At 39.8% G+C, this 21,888-nt stretch overlaps 1 protein-coding gene across 1 annotated transcript in view; it reads left to right on the plus strand.

Moving 5' to 3' along the window:
- LOC124610257 (4-trimethylaminobutyraldehyde dehydrogenase-like) overlaps positions 1 to 21,888 on the plus strand; it is a 150,121-nt gene that overhangs the window by 81,252 nt on the left and 46,981 nt on the right. Inside the window, exon 5 of the mRNA XM_047140143.1 lies at positions 3,130 to 3,229. Coding sequence (XP_046996099.1) covers positions 3,130 to 3,229 — 100 coding nt within the window. The remainder of the gene's footprint in view (positions 1 to 3,129; positions 3,230 to 21,888) is intronic.

Here is a 21,888-nt window from a genome sequence, read left to right on the forward strand (position 1 = left end):
GATTATTAATCAGTTTCCAATCTTTGCTCGCCCACCTATAAGCCGCTATTCAAAGTGCAGTAGAGTCCTGTTAATCCGAACTAATTAGGACCAGACCTTGTTCGGATTACCGATTTGTTAAAATTAGCCGGAATTATGGTGATGAGTTTCTAGAATGGAGTATACCAAGCAGATAAGTAGGTACACCATGGTATCAAATGGGAACAAGTGTGGGAATAATGGCTCACTCCCTGCCCTTGTTGTTGTGCATTGTTGAGACCTTTGTAGTGACTGAGGTCAGAGCAGTGCCACCTTGTTCGCAAAGCGCTTGGTTATGTTAGTTATCGATCACTGGCACATGTAACAGTTGTATTGTATTCATTCAGGTGTAGTGGTGTACATATTTTCATCACAAGTAAACGGAAACTTACAACCTTAACTCTCAAAGAAAAAGCGAATGATTTGAAGGCAGATAGACAATGGTGAGAATGTATCTAAACTGAAAATGGAGCTGGGTGTTGGTAAAGCAACCATTTGTGATTGGAAGAGGAATTGGGTGAAATTTGAACAGTCCTGTGCAATGTCTTCAGGAAAAACACTTGAAATTCGGCAGAATTTGAAACAGTCCCAGTATGATAAAGTGGATGAAGCTCTCTTCCTTTGGTTTATGCAGGAAAGAGAAAGGAGAACTCCTTTGAGTGGAGCACTGGTTCAAGAGAAGGCTGTTTACCTGAACAAGTTAATGAATGGTGATGAGTCTTTTAGTGCAAGTATGGGTTGACTGGACAGATTCAAAAAAGTCATGGAATCAGTCAGTTAAGAATTGCTGGAGAGAAGCTTTCTTCTGACTGTGATGCAGCAAAGGAATACTTGAGTGAGTTTGAAAAAATGGTAAGAGAGGGAAAGTATTCTCCCCAATAAATTTATAACACTGACGAGACTGGTCTTACCAAAAAGAAGCCTGGCATCAAAAGCAGAAATTTAAACTTACCACAAAACACTGTAGTACAGCAGCTTGCAGTAACAAAAAAAGTATGAGACTTTGTGTTTTCTGAATTTGCTGTAAAGAGTTGACATTTAGGGGAAAGAATAATGAGAATGGAATTCATTTTGGTGCAAAGCCACCCAAAACTCAAGGTTAGTGGAGATGACTTCGACAGATGGGAAGGGAAAGTAAATGAAACCACCAGTATACTATTTAAGTCCTGAGAAATTACTGTAATGATTTACAGCAAAAGTGAAGGCACTGACAGTTCTGAGAATTGTTGAGTTTGATAATATACTCAGGGAAGGTGTGACACAGGCAAAGAGAAGCAAGAGGTGGAAGAAATAACTGGAATAGAAGGAGAAAAGATATGAAGAAGAAAGAGGAAGAAACAAAGAGATAATTAAAAATTCATAAATTATGACCAGGAGCAGTGTCAGAACAAAGTATGTAGATAAAGATACTTATCATCTGCAGAGTTCTAAAGTATTGGTATGGATTGATTGCCTTAGCAGAGGAGCAGTTTATTTAGCTACTGAGTTGCAGGGCATTTTCTGGAATATGGTACTGTGCATTCTGTTTATCTATGCCCATTCTTTCTTTCAGATGGTTTTGTGATTGTTATGTCATTGTAGAAAACTTAATGTATCTGTCTCTTTAGTAGTTGGATGTATCGTAGAGCTCACACAAGGTAATTTGGCACCTGCACAGAAATGCATTCTCAATGCTGGCGAATCTACCCATCTGTTCCAAAGGCTGCCTCAGTTTGCTGTCACCTGACTTTGCTCATTATGAACAAAGCATTATCTGCCCACTCTGGCACAGTTGGTGGCTGACTCATGACACTCCAGGAATGCAGACATGTGCACATCGCCTGCTCTGAGTCTTTCTCAAATTATTTTAAGGAAACTATTTGGTAAAAAAGGTTGATTCTCTTGTATGTCATAGTGCCATTCATGAATTTCATGATGAACTGCCTCTCATTTTGTTAACGGTCATAATTATTGTGATATTTTGACATTAAGTAAGCCACTTTACAGATTTTGAAAAGTTTGCGATGAAAAATAGAGGCTGCTTTGAGTTTGTGTTTGGTGCATGTGAAATCAAATATTGCTGCATACAAAATGTAGGCATGTTAATGTTTTTTTTTTCTTTAAACTGGAGATGAGATTTATATTTACCTCCAATCTCAAGAAATTGGATCATATATAGGGCACTCACTTCCGCTTGTGTGCACAAATAAAATAAGTGAAATATTCATAACAGCCTACAGATTCATGAACAGTTTGAGATACTGAGAATAAGTTCTTGGCACATGATAGCATCCAAGTGGAGCAGATTTTTTTCAACAATGTAATTATTTTAAGAGCCACCAACAGCTGCTGAAAATGTAATTAGTATGGGCTCGCAACAACATAAGTGAAGAAATTACACGTTTATTTTTATAACATGCATGAGCTTTACAGATACTATTGACATTAATTGTCCTCAGTTGTTTGTTTGACAGTAGACTGTTTCAGGATTCTGTCAATTATAACTGCATTAGTGATGTGAAACTGTGTAAACCAAACTGTGTTTTGGCGAAATAATCTAATTTTAATATGGAAGGAAGGGAAAGAAGAAAGGGTTACAAGTCGGTGAAAATAAATTGCTCCTTCTTTTGCAATTTTAGCATAATCGTGTGACCTATTGTGTTTATTATTAAAAACAGTTGATTTGAATTATTGGTTGTACTTGCATAACCTGCTGATATGACTGTTTGTAGACTCACTAGCTGTATCTTATGAGTTCTGCTTGTGAGTGACATTTAGCTGTTGAACTGCACCTCCCTTGCCATGCAGTGGCCATCCCCATCACTATTGTTGTTCCCTCCTGTACTACACTGTCTGCTCAGATACAGGTCAAGTTATTTTGTATAGATCCTGTGCCATTTATCTTGTCAGAGGGTTCACCACCTAAGGAGGTAGACATTCCTTATATATTAGTGCACTTTTTATTTGTGTGACCCCATTGTTGGGAGAGATGAGCATTGTTTGTGTAGGGGTGGGGGTGGATTTATTTTTTCAGGCCATTGTCTGTTTTCTATAAACATAAATATATTTATTTTTTGTTTTTCCCTGTTGTAATTGTGTACAAAAGTAATGAAATAAGTTCTTCCTCCATAGGGTGCAGGTGAAACAGGATCACATATGTGTCACCACCCAGATGTTGCAAAAATATCTTTTACTGGATCAGTAGCCACAGGGGTAAACATCATGACAGCAGGTAATTAGTGGTTTGCATTGCAAGCAAGATGTATTTTATCGCTGTTCTCTGGTGTATTGTATATTTTTGTTACCTGTGTTATATTTATCTGTATTGGAATTTGTACTCTGAAAGTAGGTTAATAGTACTTAGTGTGTGTATGTTGTATGTAGACTAGTGGCATCAAATGTTAGTCCTGGTTGGAATGTCAGCAGTATGATGAAAAGGATAGATTGCTACTCACTCTAAAGATGACATGTTGAGTTGCAGACAGGCACAATCAAAAGACTGTTACACATTGAGATTCTTCCATAGCCTTTTTCAGAAAGGAAACTCCGCACACATTCACATAAGCAGACATGCCTCACACACACGCATGACCACAATCTCCGGCCATTCCGGCCAGAAATATTTTGGCCAGAGTGGCTGGAGGTAGTGGTGATGTTTGCAAGAGATGTGCTTGCTTGTGTGAATATGTGTGTGGTTTCTTTTCTGAAGAAGGTTATGGATGAAATCTCAATGTGTAGCAGCAACTCAGCATACCATCTTTATGGCATGTAGCAATCGATCCTTTTCAGAATATTGTTGCCTCAAGTATTTGTTTCGTTCAATTTGATGAATAGTACAACCAAAAACAATGTCTGTCTGTAACCAATGTGTAGTTTTCAAGTCCCACACTGGACAGTGTATGGATAACTGACAGTTAATTTTGATTCTGCAGTAGAAATGGATTTAAATGGGACAGTGAAACTATTTCTTCAGGGATCTACCTATTTAAGTTCTTCAGAATTTCTGCAGCACTCTCACCACATGCAGATATCAAGTGGCAAATACTAAATAAAGCTCCATACATGTGATTTCTAGGTATCCAGATGGATAATAAACTGAAGTAGCAGCAGCCTGTGGATAAGTTAACTGAAGTTCTGCCAAATTTGTATTAACCAACTACTCCCACTATGCTGATCTGGAGACACAATTGCTAGCTTTCTTTCACTCATTAGTGCACTATGGGGTAATTTCCATGGCAATGCAGTTAGGATGAATAAACCGTTTATTCTGTTGAAGCAACTAGTAAGAGTATTAAGCATCATTGTTTACTGAGCATCTTGCAGAAGGCTCTTTAGGGACTGTGGGATTCTTTATGTACCAGTACATCTACTTCTCAGTAAGCTTTATAACTAATAAAATGAATCAATTTAGGATGAACCACTGTAGTAGAACTAAAACTTAATTTGCAAATTGAGTATGCACCCCATTCTAGGATTGAGGATAGAGTTGCCGTTAGGCATCTTACATGAAATTGGAAATTTGGAAATGTCAAGAGAGTTTAAAACTAAGTAAGAGATTACTTTATTGAAAGTCCCTTTCTTAACACTTGCACTCAGGAGTGTAAATTTTGCTTAGCATTAGTCATCTTGAACAGATTTTTAACTTCTCCGGTACATAGACAGCTAATAGTTTGCAAAATTGTAGATGGAGCAAACCCAAACAAATACCATTCATTGTGTATTTCATGTGATGCCTATCATCAATGGGGAAAAAAATTGCTTGTTTTTCACAAGAAATGAAATGTTTGTATGTTCATTCAAAAGAATGGCCCCAAATGTCTAGTGTGATATTCATTTTAATAAAATGTGATTATAGAGACAGGAAAACACTAGTTCAGCAGTACTCAATAGTGCTGTTGCATGGTGCTACCAGAGAGATTACAGGGAAGGGACTCTGGAGCTGTTCACGTCTGTGACATACCATAAATCACGTGTGTCCTCTGGGTGGTGCTAAAGAACAGCAGCCACTTGAAGCAAATGCCTAAAGCCAAGGAGCAGAGGCAACCAGGTAATCTCTAAGATCTCCTAGCTAAAATGAATTTGTTACGAGACATGGGCTCAGATGGTTCTCCTCAGGACCCTCCAGCTATAAACTTTGGACCTGTCATCAAGATACGTCAAATCAACATTGAAGGCATAAGTAAATCAAGATGCAAAATCTTACAGACGATTTTATGAAAATATAACATCGATGTTGTTGTTCAGGAAACACATATTGAAAATGTAGAGCAAATGAATCAGAGAAGAAAAATTCCTGGCTTTGAATACTAGGAGCAACATAACACTGTGCTTATAGAGCGGCAACATACGTATGATCATAGATCAAGAATACACATCTGTGGAAGTACAAGGAAAGTGATGGAAATGGAGAAGCTGTTGTAAATTGGACAGAAGACCATAGCTTACATTTGGTGTGTAATGCAAAAGATAAAGTAACATTCTTATCAGCAGCTTGGAGACAGGAGTATAATTCTGCTCTATGTTTTGTAACAACTAACAAAAATAAATTACCTCTCCATAGTTCGCAGTTCGTATTACAAGACTTCCGACACGGTCAATACCATCCAATCTTAATTGAAATATGGACAGATATCCTACTCATTTCGTCCTTTCCATGTCTGAGATGGAACTTGAGAAAAGTAAAGTGGGATATATTTGTGGACAAATGTCTTCATTGGATTCCCCCAAAAGCAAAAAACTGAGACAGGCTTATTGGAGCTATGATGTGAATCATCGACTTGTTGTGTTCAAACAGTATCTGTCAGTGTATTACTTTCTTGCTAACGGGTAGTATTTTTCTTCTCAAGAGATCATTAGTTCAGTCAAAAAATTACTTTTCCACCACATAAGAACATATGGTCTTTTCTAGATAGATAACCAAAAACTTTTTTTAATTCCTGCAAAATTCTGGGGAAAGGACAATAGAAAATAGTACCTGATCATGCTCTCACTGCTGTAGTCTTTCGTGCTACAAGGTGGATGGATTTCAGACTAATCATTCTGCAGGATATGATGTAGACCATTTGTCTATACCCTTATGTTTTGTTTTTTCATATGCTGTGCACTTTTAAGTAATTACACCTTTATCTTCTAAGCAATTTAAACGGGACCTTTTTAAATGTTAATTGTATTGTATTCCCACATATATATAAAGAAGACTTAGGTTTTGATCTTCCATGAAACATTAAAAATAATGTATCCAGGCTGTTTGAAATAAGTATCTTGTACTGCCATAGATTATCCACCGGAAGGTTGCTTATAACACTGTTGTGCTTTACAAGGTGTGCTGGTGTTGGAAGGGGTATGCCTTTGATAACATTTGTAGGGGAACCTTCAGTTTAATTTGAGTTTATTATGTAACAATTTCACTTTCTTCATCCACTAAAAATATTACTAGTAAAAGCCTGTAAACCAGGATTTAACTTGAAACCTTTGAAACTACAGTCTTGCACTTCCCATTGGAATTATAACTGAGCATACAAGTTGTGCCGTCAAGAAACCAAATGTTTGAAATAGCACACCAGGAACCTCAGCAAGGATGCTGCAGATGGGTGCATTTATTGGCAGGTTTTAACTACAGAATTCTGTTTGTTGCATTTTGCTCCAAACTTTATTAGTCAAGCTGCTGCCACCTCTGAAGTAGATTAATGTGTAAACGTGTAATGTAATGAGGATATGCATTGTTATTCAGTTAAACAGGCGATCCATAAGATATCAAAAACCTATCCAGAAAATTGATTATTATTTGATATAAAACAGCTTCCGATTCGTTTTGTGTATGTTCCGATTATGAAGAGGGGGGGGGGGGGCAAACTCTTTGTCTTCAAATATGTCTGCTTGTGTCTGTATATGTGTGGATGGATATGTGTGTGTGTGTGCGAGTGTATACCCGTCCTTTTTTCCCCCTAAGGTAAGTCTTTCCGCTCCCGGGATTGGAATGACTCCTTACCCTCTCCCTTAAAACCCACATCCTTTCGTCTTTCCCTCTCCTTCCCTCTTTCCTGATGAGGCAACAGTTTGTTGCGAAAGCTTGAATTTTGTGTGTATGTTTGTGTTTGTTTGTGTGTCTGTCGACCTGCCAGCACTTTCATTTGGTAAGTCACATCATCTTTGTTTTTAGATATATGTCCATAATTTGTATTATTTAGCATGTTGGTTAGTGGGTTCAGAGCAAGGCAGATCCAGAAAGGACTTAATGAGTCTCCTTGGTATATTCCACACTTAATCTGTATTGGCTGTGATGTGATATTATTTGAATTTGTTTGGATAGTAAGTGTGGTTTTCCAATTTTTCATTAGTATGTTTAGGAACTGTATTGATTTAGGATCTACTTTGTATATTTCCAATATCTGAAGTAACCATGAGTGGGGTACACTATCAAAAGCTTTTCGGTAATCAATGTATGCATAGTGTAGCGACCTTAGTATAGTTTTAGCTTGATATGTCACCTCTGCATCTATTATCAGTTGCTCTTTACACCCTCATGCTCCTTTGCAGCAGCCTTTTTGTTCTTCATTTATAATTTTGTTCTGTGTTGTATGTGTCATTAATTTCTGTGTAATGACTGAAGTTAATATTTTGTATATTGTTGGTAGGTATGTTATGGGGCGATATTTTGCTGGGTTTGCTGTGTCTGCTTGATCTTTAGGTTTCAGATAAGTTATTCCTTGTGTAAGTGTATCAGGGACTGTATATGGGTCTGCAATGTAATTGTTAAATAATTTAGTTAGATGTGAATGTATTGAGGTGAACTTCTTTAGCCAGAAATTTGCTATTTTATCATTTCCAGGGGCTTTCTCATTGTGCGTAGAATTAATTGCTCAGGTGACTTCATGTTGCAAAATTATCACTTCAGGCATTTGTGGTATTATCTTGTATGAGTCTGTTTCTGCTTGTATCCACCATGCATGTCTGTTATGTTGTACCGGGTTTGACCATATGTTGCTCCAGAAGTGTTCCATGTCTGTTATGTTTGGTGGATTGTCTATTTTAATGCGTGTGTTATCTATTGTCTGGTAAAATTTCTTTTGGTTTGTGTTGAATGTTTGGTTTTGTTTCCTTCTATTTTCACTTTTTTTGTATCTTCTAAGTTGTTTGGCCAATGCTTGTAATTTCTGCTTCTTTTCATCTAATTGCTCTGTCGCTTCTTGTTGTGAGATTTTACGTAACCTTTTTCGTTTTTTGTCTGCTATTTCATTTCTTATAAGTTGTGTTAGTTGTCCCATGTCTTTTCTCAGTTTTTCTATTCTGATCTGTAGCCTGTGTTGCCATGCTGGTTTTGTGGGTTTCTTCTGTGTGTTGGGTGGTTCTGATCTCTGCCTAGTGTGTATATTTAGTGTAGTGAGTGCGCCTATATAAACCAGTAGTTGTAACTCTTCCATAGTTGTATTTTCATTTATTTTGTTGTGTATGGTTGTGTTGATAGTTGTTATTGTTGTTTCGACTTGTAGGTTATTTGGTGGTCTATGCAAGAATGGTCTAATGTCTGAATTTGTGTCTTTGTATTCTATATATGTCAACTGAAATTTTTCGTCTATATCTAACATGTGTGTCACTTCATGTTCTATTTGTGCTTGTTGTGGTGGCTGTCTTAAGATTTCGTTTTCCTCTGATTGTTTAATTGATGCGTGTTGTTCTTTGTTTGTTTTCTCCTGGATGTTTGAGTCCACTACTGTATTTTCTTCTTCTTCTGATTGCTCATTATTTTGTTCCAGTATTTGTTGTACTTGTTGTTTGATGTTTTCTAATTCTGACTGGGGTATCCTGTTATTTTTGATTATTACACGGATCTGATCAGCTAGCCATTGTTCTGTTAAAAATTTTAGTTCTGGATATCTGGTAATAAATGTTGTGTATACTTGTGATCTGTATCCAGTTGTGTTGGTTCCTAAGTTTGTTGTTTGGTAGTAACAGAACATGAGGTGTCGGTTAACTTCATATGACCATCTCATCCTCTGTCTTTGTTTTCCTTCTAGAGTGGTTGCAGGAAGCATATCCTGCAAAACACCTCTATTTGGATTTAAATCATTTGCCCTGTGGCTAGCAGTGTCGTTACCATTGTGGACGGGCATAGGGTTCAAGCGTCGTCCCCGACCATGACAGCGCTTGTCCGAGGCTTCATTAGTTCTGTCCTGAACCAACTAATCACACTAAAGGGGGGGGTTAGCCATATTAGTGGTTTGTTCTTTTCGTCGCCTTTTACGACTGGCAGAACATACCGAAGGCCTATTCTTTTCCCGGGCCTCCACGGGGGATTATTATTATTATTTCTTTTCTTTCTCAGACATTATGTCTGGTTAAAAATGGAAAGTGACGCGGATCTTGATCAAGCGCAACTTCCTTTTAACTGTACGGTATCTGTTACATTGCATTTAGAAACTTTCGGGTAATTGAACAGGTATCAATAATTACAGATTTCTGTAGTTGTATATATAAGTTTGGATGTAGCTATATTGCGTTGATGTACTGGTGGATACTGTGTGGTATGACTCCTGTAGTTGATAGTATAATTGGTATCATGTCAACTTTATCCTGATGCCACATGTCCTTGACTTCCTCAACCAGTTGGATGTTTTCTTCTGTATATTTGTTGTATTGGGTATGGATATTTCGATTAGTTGTGTTAATTTCTTCTTTTTATTGGTGAGTATGATGTCAGGTTTGTTATGTGGTGTTGTTGTATCTGTTATAATAGTTCTGTTCCAGTATAATTTGTATTCATCATTCTCCAGTACATTTTGTGGTGCATACTTGTATGTGGGAACATGTTGTTTTATAAGTTTATGTTGATGTATTATTTTTGCTACATTGTCATGTCTTCTGGGGTATTCTGTATTTGCTAGTATTGTCCATCCGCTTGTGATGTGATCTACTGTTTCTATTTGTTGTTTGCAAAGTCTGCATTTATCTGTTGTGGTATTGGGATCTTTAATAATGTGCTTGCTGTAATATCTGGTGTTTATTGTTTGATCCTGTATTGCAATCATGAATCCTTCCATCTCACTGTATTATTATTATTATTTACATAATTCTTTATGACCACTAATAACATTCATAATGCAAATTAATAAAATCATAAATAAACATAAAATTTATGTAATTCCAACATTGTATTAGTATCAGTATCAGCAACTCAATAAGTAATGCCCCACTTTTTTTTTTCTCTCTCAGAACATATATATTGTAAAGAGTCAGAATTTTGTGACAATATTCATCAACAGGTCTTGTCCGTGTCCTATTTTTCTATGCAGTCTCCATCACGTTCTATGGCCATACGCCAACGTTGTGGAAGAGCATGTATTCCCAGCTGGTAAAAGCTCTTGTCTTGTAGACATAGCCATGTTTTCACTGCATGACTGGCACTCTCATCATCTTCAAAGTGTGTTCCCTGTAGAGAATCTTTAAGTGACACAAAGAGATGGAAGTCTGAGGGTGCATGATTCAGCATGTTTGGAGCAGTGGCTGTGACAGGACGTCCCAAGCCTGGCTGATCATGGAGCTCAGTTTCTGCATTTCCTGAGGCTGTAACTTTCTTTATCCATTGCCCCACTGCAATCCTTTCAACTGCATCATCACCATACGCTGCACTGCACACAAATGTTTATGGGTGTTCAAGACGGTTTCTTTTTCTGCACACAAGAATTCCATAACAGCATGCTGTTTGTAATGTGAGTCATATGTGGACGCCATTTTGACACTGTACTGCAGCTCTGCCATGTGCCAGAAAAGTTCGAAACTTCACCGGCGCCCAGAACAAACATCAAATGTGAATCACCGACAAGGACGTTTGTCTATGTTTATTAATGGCTTTTTTTTTTTTTTTTTAATGTGGGGTATTACTTATTGAATGACCCTTGTATTTGTAATTTATTAATTAAAATCTCTATCAGTTGCAAATAATATTTTTATTAGTGACTAGTTTAGAACTTTTCATTCATTCTCGAACCATTATCTGCATTAGAAGCTATAATGTTATCAATAAAACATGAAATACGAACATTTTATGTGCAAAGTAATAAATATTTTATGAAATACCTGCATTTGTAATATTTCACTGTACATAATACATTTATTCTTACATCAAATCGATATAACAAATGTTACTCAACTCTATTATGGTAAATTACGCTCAAAATTGTCTTTGGTTATATAGAACAATTTCCAGCAACATCTTTATATAGCAAAATGCATCACTGATCTCTTTGCCTCTTGGGTGAATTTTCAGTAGTTGTGAGATGAGTATTGTGATAACCATTGTTGAGAAAAGTGTGGTGTGAAGGCAGACATTTTTATGGAAAAATTTGTGTAATTGATAATTTTGTGTGTTATGATGTATTCTTCAAAACAGAGTGTTTAACGATGGAAAGGATCATGAGAAAGTTTCATGACAAATAATTTTAAAGGTGATATTCTTCTAATTCTGGCCTTATCCTACCTACTATTCAATTTGTACTCAACTCAGAATGTTAGTTAAGCAATAGGTAGCTGACAAGATGCCGTGTGTTGACTGGGCCATATAAGTGAGCAGATGCTGGTCAGTGTAAGGAGGTGGGGGAGCTGACAAGCTAGCTGCTGCAGCCTAGCAACATGGAAAACCTGAAATTGGTAGGGAGGAGGTGCTGATGCAATCTTAAAGGCAATGTAGCCATATGGCAAGGAACTGAGCATCTTACAGCTTAGAATATTCACTGAAATACTAAAACTACTTCTAGACATAGTAGGAAAAATCTAAATCCTGCACTGAACTCATATTAGTGAGATGAGCTCGATAAAATAGTTATTAAGTGCATAAAGTCATTATTACAAAAGTTAACATTTATGTTAAAATTGTGTATGAACTCAGTAATGAATTATACAAAAGCCCAACACAGCCTTACAACACACAGTTGGATAGGGCTTGATGTTAACTAGAGGATGATATTGTTTAAATTTTTGTTGAACAAATACACAGATTGTTGCAAGTAATGTATTGAATGATTCATAAAACAAGGCCAAAAGAAAGATTTCTCCACATACACACAGCGGTCCGCAGGAGTAATTCATCCCATTGTTCCAGTATCCTGATGTTATTTAGTAGCAATTTTGGTAACATTGTGTTTGTAGCAGTGTGATTTGAGCAACATAGGACTGCAGCATCCTGCTGAATAAAGTCATTCATTTGGCCAGGTTGCTGCATTTCTGTGTGCATTGTACAATATTGATAAAATTGTATAATGCAAATGCTGGATTACAAGTAGCTGAAAGTGTATGTCATATATGTTTGAAATACGTAAATGTTGTAATATGTGTTATGGACTGTGGTCAAGTTGGAGATTGCTGCATAAAGTTGCTGATCACATGACCAAGTTTTTAAATAGACAGGCAGAATGGAATTTGTGATCTTTGGTCTTCATCTGTTGGTTGGTGTGGTTGGTTTTGGTGAAATTTGTACAGGACTTGGAAATATTTTGGCATGTTCCAGTTTGGGACTCAGAAATGTGAGGGGTGTTTTAAGTAATGCAACACTTGTTTTTCTAAAATCAGGTTGGTTTTATTCAGCTTTCCAATACACCATATTATACCCCACTACTTTAGCTGCGACACTTGTTCTTTATTCTCCCCCCTCCCCCCCCCCAACATAATCTCCATTCAATGCTGTGGTCTTAGACCACCTTACTGGGAGGGCCTGTATGTGTGCATGATACCACTCTACTAATCAACATTATAGTGAACATCTTGATGCATCAATCCAACTTCCACATCATGCACATACTGCTTCTTCCGAAGTGCATCCATTATTGGGCTAAACAGATGGAAGTTGGAAGGCGCGAGATTTGGGCTGGAGTGTGTATGAGGAAGAACAGTCCAATGAAGTTTTGTAATCTCATCTCTGGTATGTAGACTTGTATGGGACCTTGTGTTGTCATGGAGAAGGAGAAGTTCATTTGCATTTTTGTGATGGAACACACTTAAGTCGTTTCTTCAGTTTCTTGAAGATAGCACAAAATACTTCAGAGTTGATTGTTGCACCGTGAAGGAGGACATCAAGCAGAATAACCCCTTCAGAGTCCCAGAAGACCATTACCCTGACTTTAGCAGCTGATGGTGCGGCTTTGAACTGTCTCATTGGAGGAGAGGTGGTGTGGTGCCACCAATGTTTCATCACAATGATGATCAACTAAAGATCATTACGATCAGCTGCATAACATGCAAGCAATTCCACACAGATAGTCTTTTGTTGCTCTTTATGGTCGTCTGTTAGACAGTGAGGAACCTATTGGGCATGGACCTTTGAGTACTCCCAACTGGTGGACAAATGTGTCAGCACTACTACCAGAGATATCCAGTTGAGTAGTGAGGTGTTTGTTTGTGATCCATTGATCACCTCAAATGAGAGTATCTGCAAATTCCAACATTGCTAGAGTCACAGTTGTGTGCAGCTTGCCAGCAAAGTAGAGATCGAACAGGTTTGTGCGGTCTTGTTGTGATGATGATAGTTGCCTTGCCCAATGACTCACCTCATGGGAGGAATGCAGGGCTGAAGATCAAGTTGAGACATACCTTTCCAAATATTTAGTTTGCACCAGGTCTGATTGTGGGATCCTTTCTAACAACAAAGCCTCTGTTTTTTGTAGGGAACTTAGAGGACAAGTTGGGGGGAGTGGGGGGAATATCTAAAATGAGGAACGAGTCAGTATTGGTATAAACAACATCCCTTCCCAGTCACGTGCATTGCTTCCTTGTGGCCAACTGGATGATGTCCCAGTCTCCATCAACCCCCCCCCCCCCCCTCCCCCAATATTGGAAGTTTGGGCACATGTCCTCTTGATGTAACAGCAGCTCCACATGTTGGGAATGTGGACCTCCGACACATACGAATGTTCCTTGTGCCCCTCTCCCATTTGTGTCGACTGTAGAGAACACCACTCCCCCTGTTCGCTGAACTGCACTGTTTATCAGAAAGAGAGGAAGATAATGGAATATAAGACACTGTATAGATTGACCTACACAGAGGGAAGAAAGAAATACAACCATCTTAGTCCTGTACACATGACGTCCTCCTGTGCTACAGCTACAATGACGTTGCCCTTTCGGAAAATGCCATCCCTATCTGTTATGCCTCTTAAAGTGGGCCCCCAGAGCTGCCAGAATTCATCTGCCCCCTTCATGGTTGGAGGCACTCCTCCTCCTGTTGCTCCCCTAACATCTACTTCCAGAACAAAGCTCCCCCAGCGATTGGGGACATGTATCTCCATCCCTCAGCCAGAGAACAATCAGCCTCCTCTCGCAAGGAAGACATCCCTCGGGGACATTGCCTTCCAAGGCTTCTGCTGTGGTGAAGCAGGGCAAATCCAGTGGCTGAAGGAGCCACAGGCTGCTAGTTGTAGGGCTTCCCAATCAACATCGGTTCCTGAGACTAACTCAGAGAAGCCCTCCCAGCCAGAGAAACTGAGAGAAAAGTGAGAGGATCAAAAGAAGAAGCCTGTCAAGAAGAAAGAGATCCCGGTGAACCCCATACCACTGCTTCTGGCAGGCTCCAATTCTGAGGGTGAGGTGGAGATCCTAGTGTCCCCTGAGGACCTAGATCTCCCTGGAGCGTCAGAACCAATGGACACTGAGATCACAAGCCCTTACAGGTTGCAGAAGCTGACCCTGAGGCATAAACTGCGTCCTTGGTGACTTCATGCCTTGCCGGACTACAGAAAGCATCATCCTCCAGTGAAACTGTGGCAATTTTTCCCCCCACCTGTCTGAGTTATGACAATTCGTAAACATTACACCTGATTTTTGTTTTGCCCTTCAGGAAACCTGGTTTCCAGCAATGTGGACCTCCACCCTTCGTGCTATCAGGCGTATTACAAAAATCATACTGACAGTAACAGGATGTCAGTTGGAGTCTGTAGACATACCCATACCTCTGCCTATAGTGCACCTGTGTCCCTTCAAACACTTTTAGAAACTGTGGCTGTCAGGGTGAGGACAACACAGGAAATTACCATTTGCAACATCTACCTTCCTCCACATGGTAAAGTACCACACCATCTATTGGCTGCACCAGTTTCCCAACTCCTCCCACCTTTTCTGCTTCTGGATGATTTTAATGCCCATAACCCTTTGTGCAGAATTTTTAATTTAGTAGTCATGGGGGACTGGAATTCGATAGTAGGAAAAGAAAGAGAAGGAAAAGTAGTAGGTGAATATGGAATGGGGATAAGGAATGAAAGAGGAAGCCGCCTGGTAGAATTTTGCACAGAGCATAACTTGATCGTAGCTAACACTTGGTTTAAGAATCATGGAAGAAGGTTGTATACATTGAAGAGGCCTGGAGACAATGGAAGGTTTCAGATAGATTATATAATGGTAAGACAGAGCTGTAGAAACCATGTTTTAAATTGTAAGACATTTCCAGGGGCAGACGTGGACTCTGACTACAATCTGTTGGTTATCAATTGTAAATTAAATTTGAAGAAACTGCAAAAACTCAGAGATGTAAGGAGATGGAACCTGGACAAACTGAAAGAACCGGAGGTTGTAGAGAGTTTCAGGGTATTAGGGAATAATTGACAAGAACGGGGGAAGGAAATTCAGTAGAAGAAGAATGGGTAGCTTTGAGAGATGAAATAGTGAAGGTAGCAGAGGATCAAGTAGGTAAAAAGATGAGGGCTAGTGGATAACAGAAGAGATGTTGAATTTAACTGATGAAAGGAGAATGCAGTAAATGAAGCAAGCAAAAAGGAATACAAATGCCTCAAAAATGAGATCAACAGGAAGTGCAAAATGGCTAAGCAGGGATGGCTAGAGGTCACGTGTAAGGATGTAGAAGCATATATCACTAGGGGTAAGGTAGATACTGCCTACTGGGAAATTAAAGAAACCTTTAGAGAAAAGAGAACCACTTGTATGAATACTGAGAGCTCAGATGGAAAACCAGTTCTAAGCAAAGAAGGGAAGACAGAAAGGTGGGAGGAGTATCTGGAGAGTCTATGCAAGGGTGATGTACTTGAGGGCAATATTATGTAGATGGAAGAGGATGTAGATGAAGATGAAATGGGAGATATGATACTGCATGAAGAGCTTGACAGAGCACTGAAAGACCTAAGTTGAAACAAGACCCCGGGAGTAGACAACATTCCATTAGAACTACTGATGGCCTTGGGAGAGCCAGCCCTGACAAAACACTATCATCTGGGAGCAAGATGTATGAGACAGGTGAAATACCCTCAGACTTCAAGAAGAATATAATAATTCTAATCTCAAAGAAAGCAGGTGTTGACAGGTGTGAAAATTACAGAACTATCAGTTTAATAAGCTATGGCTGAAAATACTAATATGAAATCTTTACAGACGAATGGAAAAACTGGTAAAAGCTGACCTCGGGGAAGATCAGTTCGATTCTTTGGAAATGTTGGAACACATGAGGCAATGCTGACCCTATGACTTATCTTAGAAGATGAGTTAAGGAAAGGCAAACCTATGTTTCTAGCATTTATAGACTTAGAAAAAGCTTTTGACAATGTTGACTGGAATATTCCCTTTCAAATTCTGATGGTGACAGGGCTAAAATACAGGGATTGAAAGGCTATTTACAGTTTGTACAGAAACCAGATGGCAGTTATAAGAATTGAGGGGCATGAGAGGGAAGCAGCGGTTGGGAAGGGAGTGAGACAGGGTTGTAGCCTCTCCCCGATGTTATTCAATCTGTATATTGAGCAAGCAGTGAAGGAAACAAAAGAAAAATTTGGAGTAGGAATTAAAATCCATGGAGAAGAAATAAAAACTTTGAGGTTTGCCGATGACATTGTAATTCTGTCAGATACAGCAAAGGATCTGGAAGAGCAGTTGAATGGAATGGGCAGTGTCTTGAAACTAGGATATAAGATGAACATCAACAAAAGCAAAATGAGGATAATGGAATATAGTCAGATTAAATCAGGTGATGCTGAGGGAATGAGATTAGGAAATGAGTCACTTAAAGAAGTAGATGAGTTTCGCTATTTGGGGATCAAAGTAACTGATGATGGTCAAAGTGGAGATGATGTAAGAATGTAGACTGGCAATGGCAAGGAAAGCGTTTCTGAAGAAGAGAAGCTTCTTAACATCAAGCGTAGATTTAAGTGTCAGGAAGTCTTTTCTGAAAGCATTTGTATGGAGTGCAGCCATGTATGGAAGTGAAACATGGACGATAAATAGTTTAGACGAGAAGAGAATTGAAGCTTTCGAAATGTGGTTTTACAGAAGAATGCTGAAGATTAGATGGGTAGATCATGTAACTAATGAGGGGGTACTGAATAGAATTGGGGAGAAGAGGAATTTGTGGCACAACTTGACTACAAGAAGGGATTGGTTGGTAGGACATGTTCTGAGGCATCAAGGGACCACCAATTTAGTATTGGAGGGCAGCGTGGAGGGTAAAAATTATAGAGAGAGACCAAGAGATGAATACACTAAGCAGATTCAGAAGGATGTAGGTTGCAGTAGGTACTTGGAGATGAAAAAGCGTGCACAGGATAGAGTAGCATGGAGAGCTGCAAGAAACCAGTCTCTGGATTAAAGACAACAACAACCCTTTGTGGGGTGGAACCAAGGTTACTTGCCCTGGTAAAGGTTTCAAGAACCTACTGACTCAACTTGACCTTTGCCTCCTAAATTCAGGTGCCTCCACTCATTGCAGTGTGGCACATGGAACATACTCAGCCATTGATTTCTCATTTCTTCCTGTCCCTCCCCTGGCATCACTCAGCTGGATGCTTGCCCTGATGGTCTCTTACCAAGGCTGACTGGAACACTTTCACCTTCGCTATCACAATTGGATCTCCATCGCACAGCAACATTGATGAGGTGATCCAGAACATCATTACTATCATTGTTTCTGCAACTGAATCAGCAGTGCCCTGTTCCTCAGGTTGTCCCCAGCAGAAGCTGGTGCCTTGGTGGTCGCCAGAAATTGCAGCAGCCATTAGAGACCGAAGGCAGGCTCTCCAAAGTCATAAGTGCCACCTGTCCCTGGAGCAGCTCTTTGCCTTCAAATGGCTCCATGCCTGGTCCCGTCAACTCGTCAAACAACAGAAACAATAGTGTTGGGAATGACACATCTCCACCATTGGAACACAAACCTCTCCTTCACAGGTCTGGACAAAGCTCAGACACATTTACGGATATCAGACCCCTGCAGTATACCTGGGATTTCCACACATGGAGCTGTATATAGTGACCCAGATGCAATTGCAGAGCAACTTGCCAGGCATTATGGTTGAACCTCTGCATCTGAGAACTACCACCCCACCTTTTGTATTCTAAAACCGGGTGGAATGACAAAACTTTTCTTTTCCTACACAAAACCCTGATCCGTTTAACGCTCCATTCAATGAATGGGAATTCATCAGTGTCCTTGCAGATTGTCCTGACACATCCCCCTGGCCAGATCACATCCATCACCAAATGATTAAACGTCTGTCAGTAGATTACCAATGCCACTCCTTGCCATCTTCAACTGCATTTGGAGTGATGGAGAATTCCTGTCACAAAGGCATGAAAGATAATCATTCCAGTGCTCAAACCCATTAAGAACACGCTAGATATGGATAGCTATCACCGTATTAGCCTCATCAATGTTCTGTGAAAGCTTCTTGAACACATTGGGAGCCAGTTGTTTGACTCCTTGAGTCTTGGGACCTTCTGGCTCTGTCCCAGGGGAGTTTTTGCTAATGTTGCTCCATTACTGATAACTTGGTATACCTGGGGTTTGCTGTCTGAACAGCCATTTCCCAGCATCACCACCTTATTACTGTCTTTTTTGACTTGAAAAAAGCCTATAATACCACTCGGCGACACCACATCCTCGCTACTCCGTGTGAGTGGGGTCCTTGGGACTCACTCCTGATTTGTATGCAGAACTTTTTGTTGCTCCACACATTCAGAGTTCGAGTCGGTGCTTCACACAGTTTCTCCCATATCCAAGGGAATGGGGTCCTGCAGGGCTTTGTACAGACCATCCCCCCCTCTTTAATTGCCATTAGTGATCTCGCAGGAGCAGTGGTGTCCTCAGTATCACCCTTCTTATATGCTGACGACTTCTGTGTTTCCTATTGCTCATCTACAGTTGTTGTGGCTGAATGTCGACTGCAGGGAGCCATACAAAAGTGCAGTAATGGGCCCTCACCCATGACTTTCTGTTTTCAGCCACCAAGACTTGTGTCATGCATTTCTGTCATCATCGTACTGTCCACTCACATTCAGAACTTTACCTAAATGACCAGCTACTTAACACAGTGGAGACTTATTGCTTTTTAGGACTGGTTTTCGATACCCACTGAACTTGACCACCCCATCTTTGTAAGCTTATGCTAAAGTGCTGGTGTAATATCAACATTTTTTGTTGGCTGAGTCACACCAACTGGGGTGCAGACTGCCCTACACTGTTGTAGCTGTACAGAGCCTTGTACTGGACCATCTTGACTATGAAAGCTTGGTGTATGGTTCAGCATCACCCTCAGAATTGCGGATGCTGGACCCTATACACCGAGTTCGACTTGCAACAGAAAGTTTCTGAATGAGCATGGTGAACAGCCTACTCGTGGAAGCTGGCGTTCCCCCATTGTGGATCAGATACTGACAACTGCTTGCAAATTATGTCACACGCATTCACAGAAGCCTCAGCATCCAAATTACCATCTCCTTTTCACTAACATGATGGCTCATCACCTGCAAAGGCGACCCTGACTGGTGATTACGATTGCCATCTGTGTCCGGTCCCTTCTCACTGAACTCGAGTCTTTCCCTCTATCATCTATCCTGTGGGTCCACTCACGTACACCTCCATGGTCCATGCCTTGGCCACAGCTTTGTCTGGACCTAATGCAATGCCCAAAAGAGTCAGTTCCTCCCAAGACCAATTTTTCTCTGCTTTTGGCAAGTTCCAGGGCTCAGAAATATTCTACACCAATGGCTTGATGGTCTATGGTCACTTTGGCTTCTCTTATGCTCACGCTGGACATACTGAAGAGCACCTCTTGTCAGATGGCTGCAGTGTTTTCACTGCAGAGTTGATAGCCATCTCTCATTCTCTTGAGCATATCAGCTCCTGCACAGGTGAGACCTTTGTCATCTGTAGTGACTCCTTAAGCAGCCTACAAGCTATTGACCAGTGCTTCCCTCACCATCCTTTGGTAATGGCTATCCAGGAGTTTGTTTATGCCCTCATAAACTGTGGATGTTTAGTGTCCTTCATTTGAACCCCAGGATATATCGGATTCCCTGGAAATGAACTTGCTGACAGGCTTGCCAAACAGGCTACTGATAAACTGACTCTAAAGATTGGCAAACCAGAACCTGATCTCAAAGTTTTTGGGATACCAAATGGCACACTGTAAGTGTGCCAAATAAATTACATTCAATAAAGGAGACAATGAATGTGTGGAGGTGGAGGTCAGCCATGCAAACCACTCGCAGGGACTCTGCTCTCCTTTGTCAGCTCCGCATTGGCCATACTTGGCTGATTCACGGTCACCTACTCCATGGCGAGGACCCACCCCAGTGTTGATGTGGTTCTCGGTTGACAGTAGCCCACATCATTTTGGACTGTCCCAATCTAGCCGCCCTAAGGTGGTCTTTTACACTTCCTGACTCATTCCCTACGGTGTTAGGTGACAACGCCTCGATGGCTGATCTATTTTTACATTTTACTCAAGAGAGGGTTTTTTATCACTCAATCTGAGGGTGAGCGTGTGACCTTCTCTCCCAGGCCTTCACTCTCCCTCCATTTTAACTCTTCCTCGCTCTGCTTTGCTGTTTGTTTGCCTTGATGTTCATTTTTCCTTATCTGTGTTTCTCTAGCCTTGTGTTTTTAGGCTGGAGATTTTAGTGTGTTGCAGAGTGGCTGGCTCATCCTTTTTTATTCTTGTGATCAGCTAGCCCAGTCCATCTGCTGTATCATTTTAATACCTTCTACCACCTTTTTTCCTTTTGTGCATGTTTTCCCATTTTGGCTTGTTTCTTTTGTTTACTCTTTCAGTGTGGTTCCCAGTTATTTTTATGCCTTTTTTGCTTTGTAGACTCTTTTGGAGAATGATTTTAATCCAAGACCTGTTTGAATGAGGAAAAAGGAACTGGTGACCCTCTAGTTTAATCCCTTTACTCCCAAAACCAGCCAATCAACCACTCACCATGATTTTGTTCACTGCCAGGTCTCAATAGATTTTCTACCATCGTGTATGAATATCTGTGATGCTGTGGTTTTCTGCCAAAAGAAACTCAATGACAGGTTTCTAATTGGGTCATATCCGTGTTACAGATGCCATTTAGAAGGTGATGTATTGCACTGCCACCTATCACAACTTCATGAAATTATAAAAGCTATAGTGGGAATATTCCATGACATCCCACAACAAATTCTACATTTTTTCAACTGAAACTGGCTGAGGAAAAAAAGTGTTGATTTGCTTATTGAATACCCCTCATATTTTGAAACTTTGAATGCTAATGGGCATAGACTCATAACAGTGCTATCGGTGATTGAAATTTTCTGTCGAAGTGAATTTCTTACTGTATAAAGACTTACCTGCCTTTGATGAAATTTGGGATTCTGATGCAGTTTAAGTGACTTGGTGCTACCTGTGAACAAATTGCTTGCTCTGTAAAGTTAATCATTTTAATTTCTTATGTGTATATTGTGTTCAGTGACAACTTGTATGAGGCCACCATCAAAATAAATTTGTGTCTGATTTGAATAAATTAACGATGAAAATTAATCTTTTGGCTCTATCTCACATTATTATTTTACCAGTAATTTATTAATTTATTGGTTTAATCTACTGATTTTTTGACACTATATTGTAGTGCCTCATGATAGTTCCATGTTTGTGCAAATGGTTAAAG

The sequence above is a fragment of the Schistocerca americana genome, chromosome 1, assembly GCF_021461395.2.
Source record: "Schistocerca americana isolate TAMUIC-IGC-003095 chromosome 1, iqSchAmer2.1, whole genome shotgun sequence".
Lineage (NCBI taxonomy): Eukaryota > Metazoa > Arthropoda > Insecta > Orthoptera > Acrididae > Schistocerca > Schistocerca americana.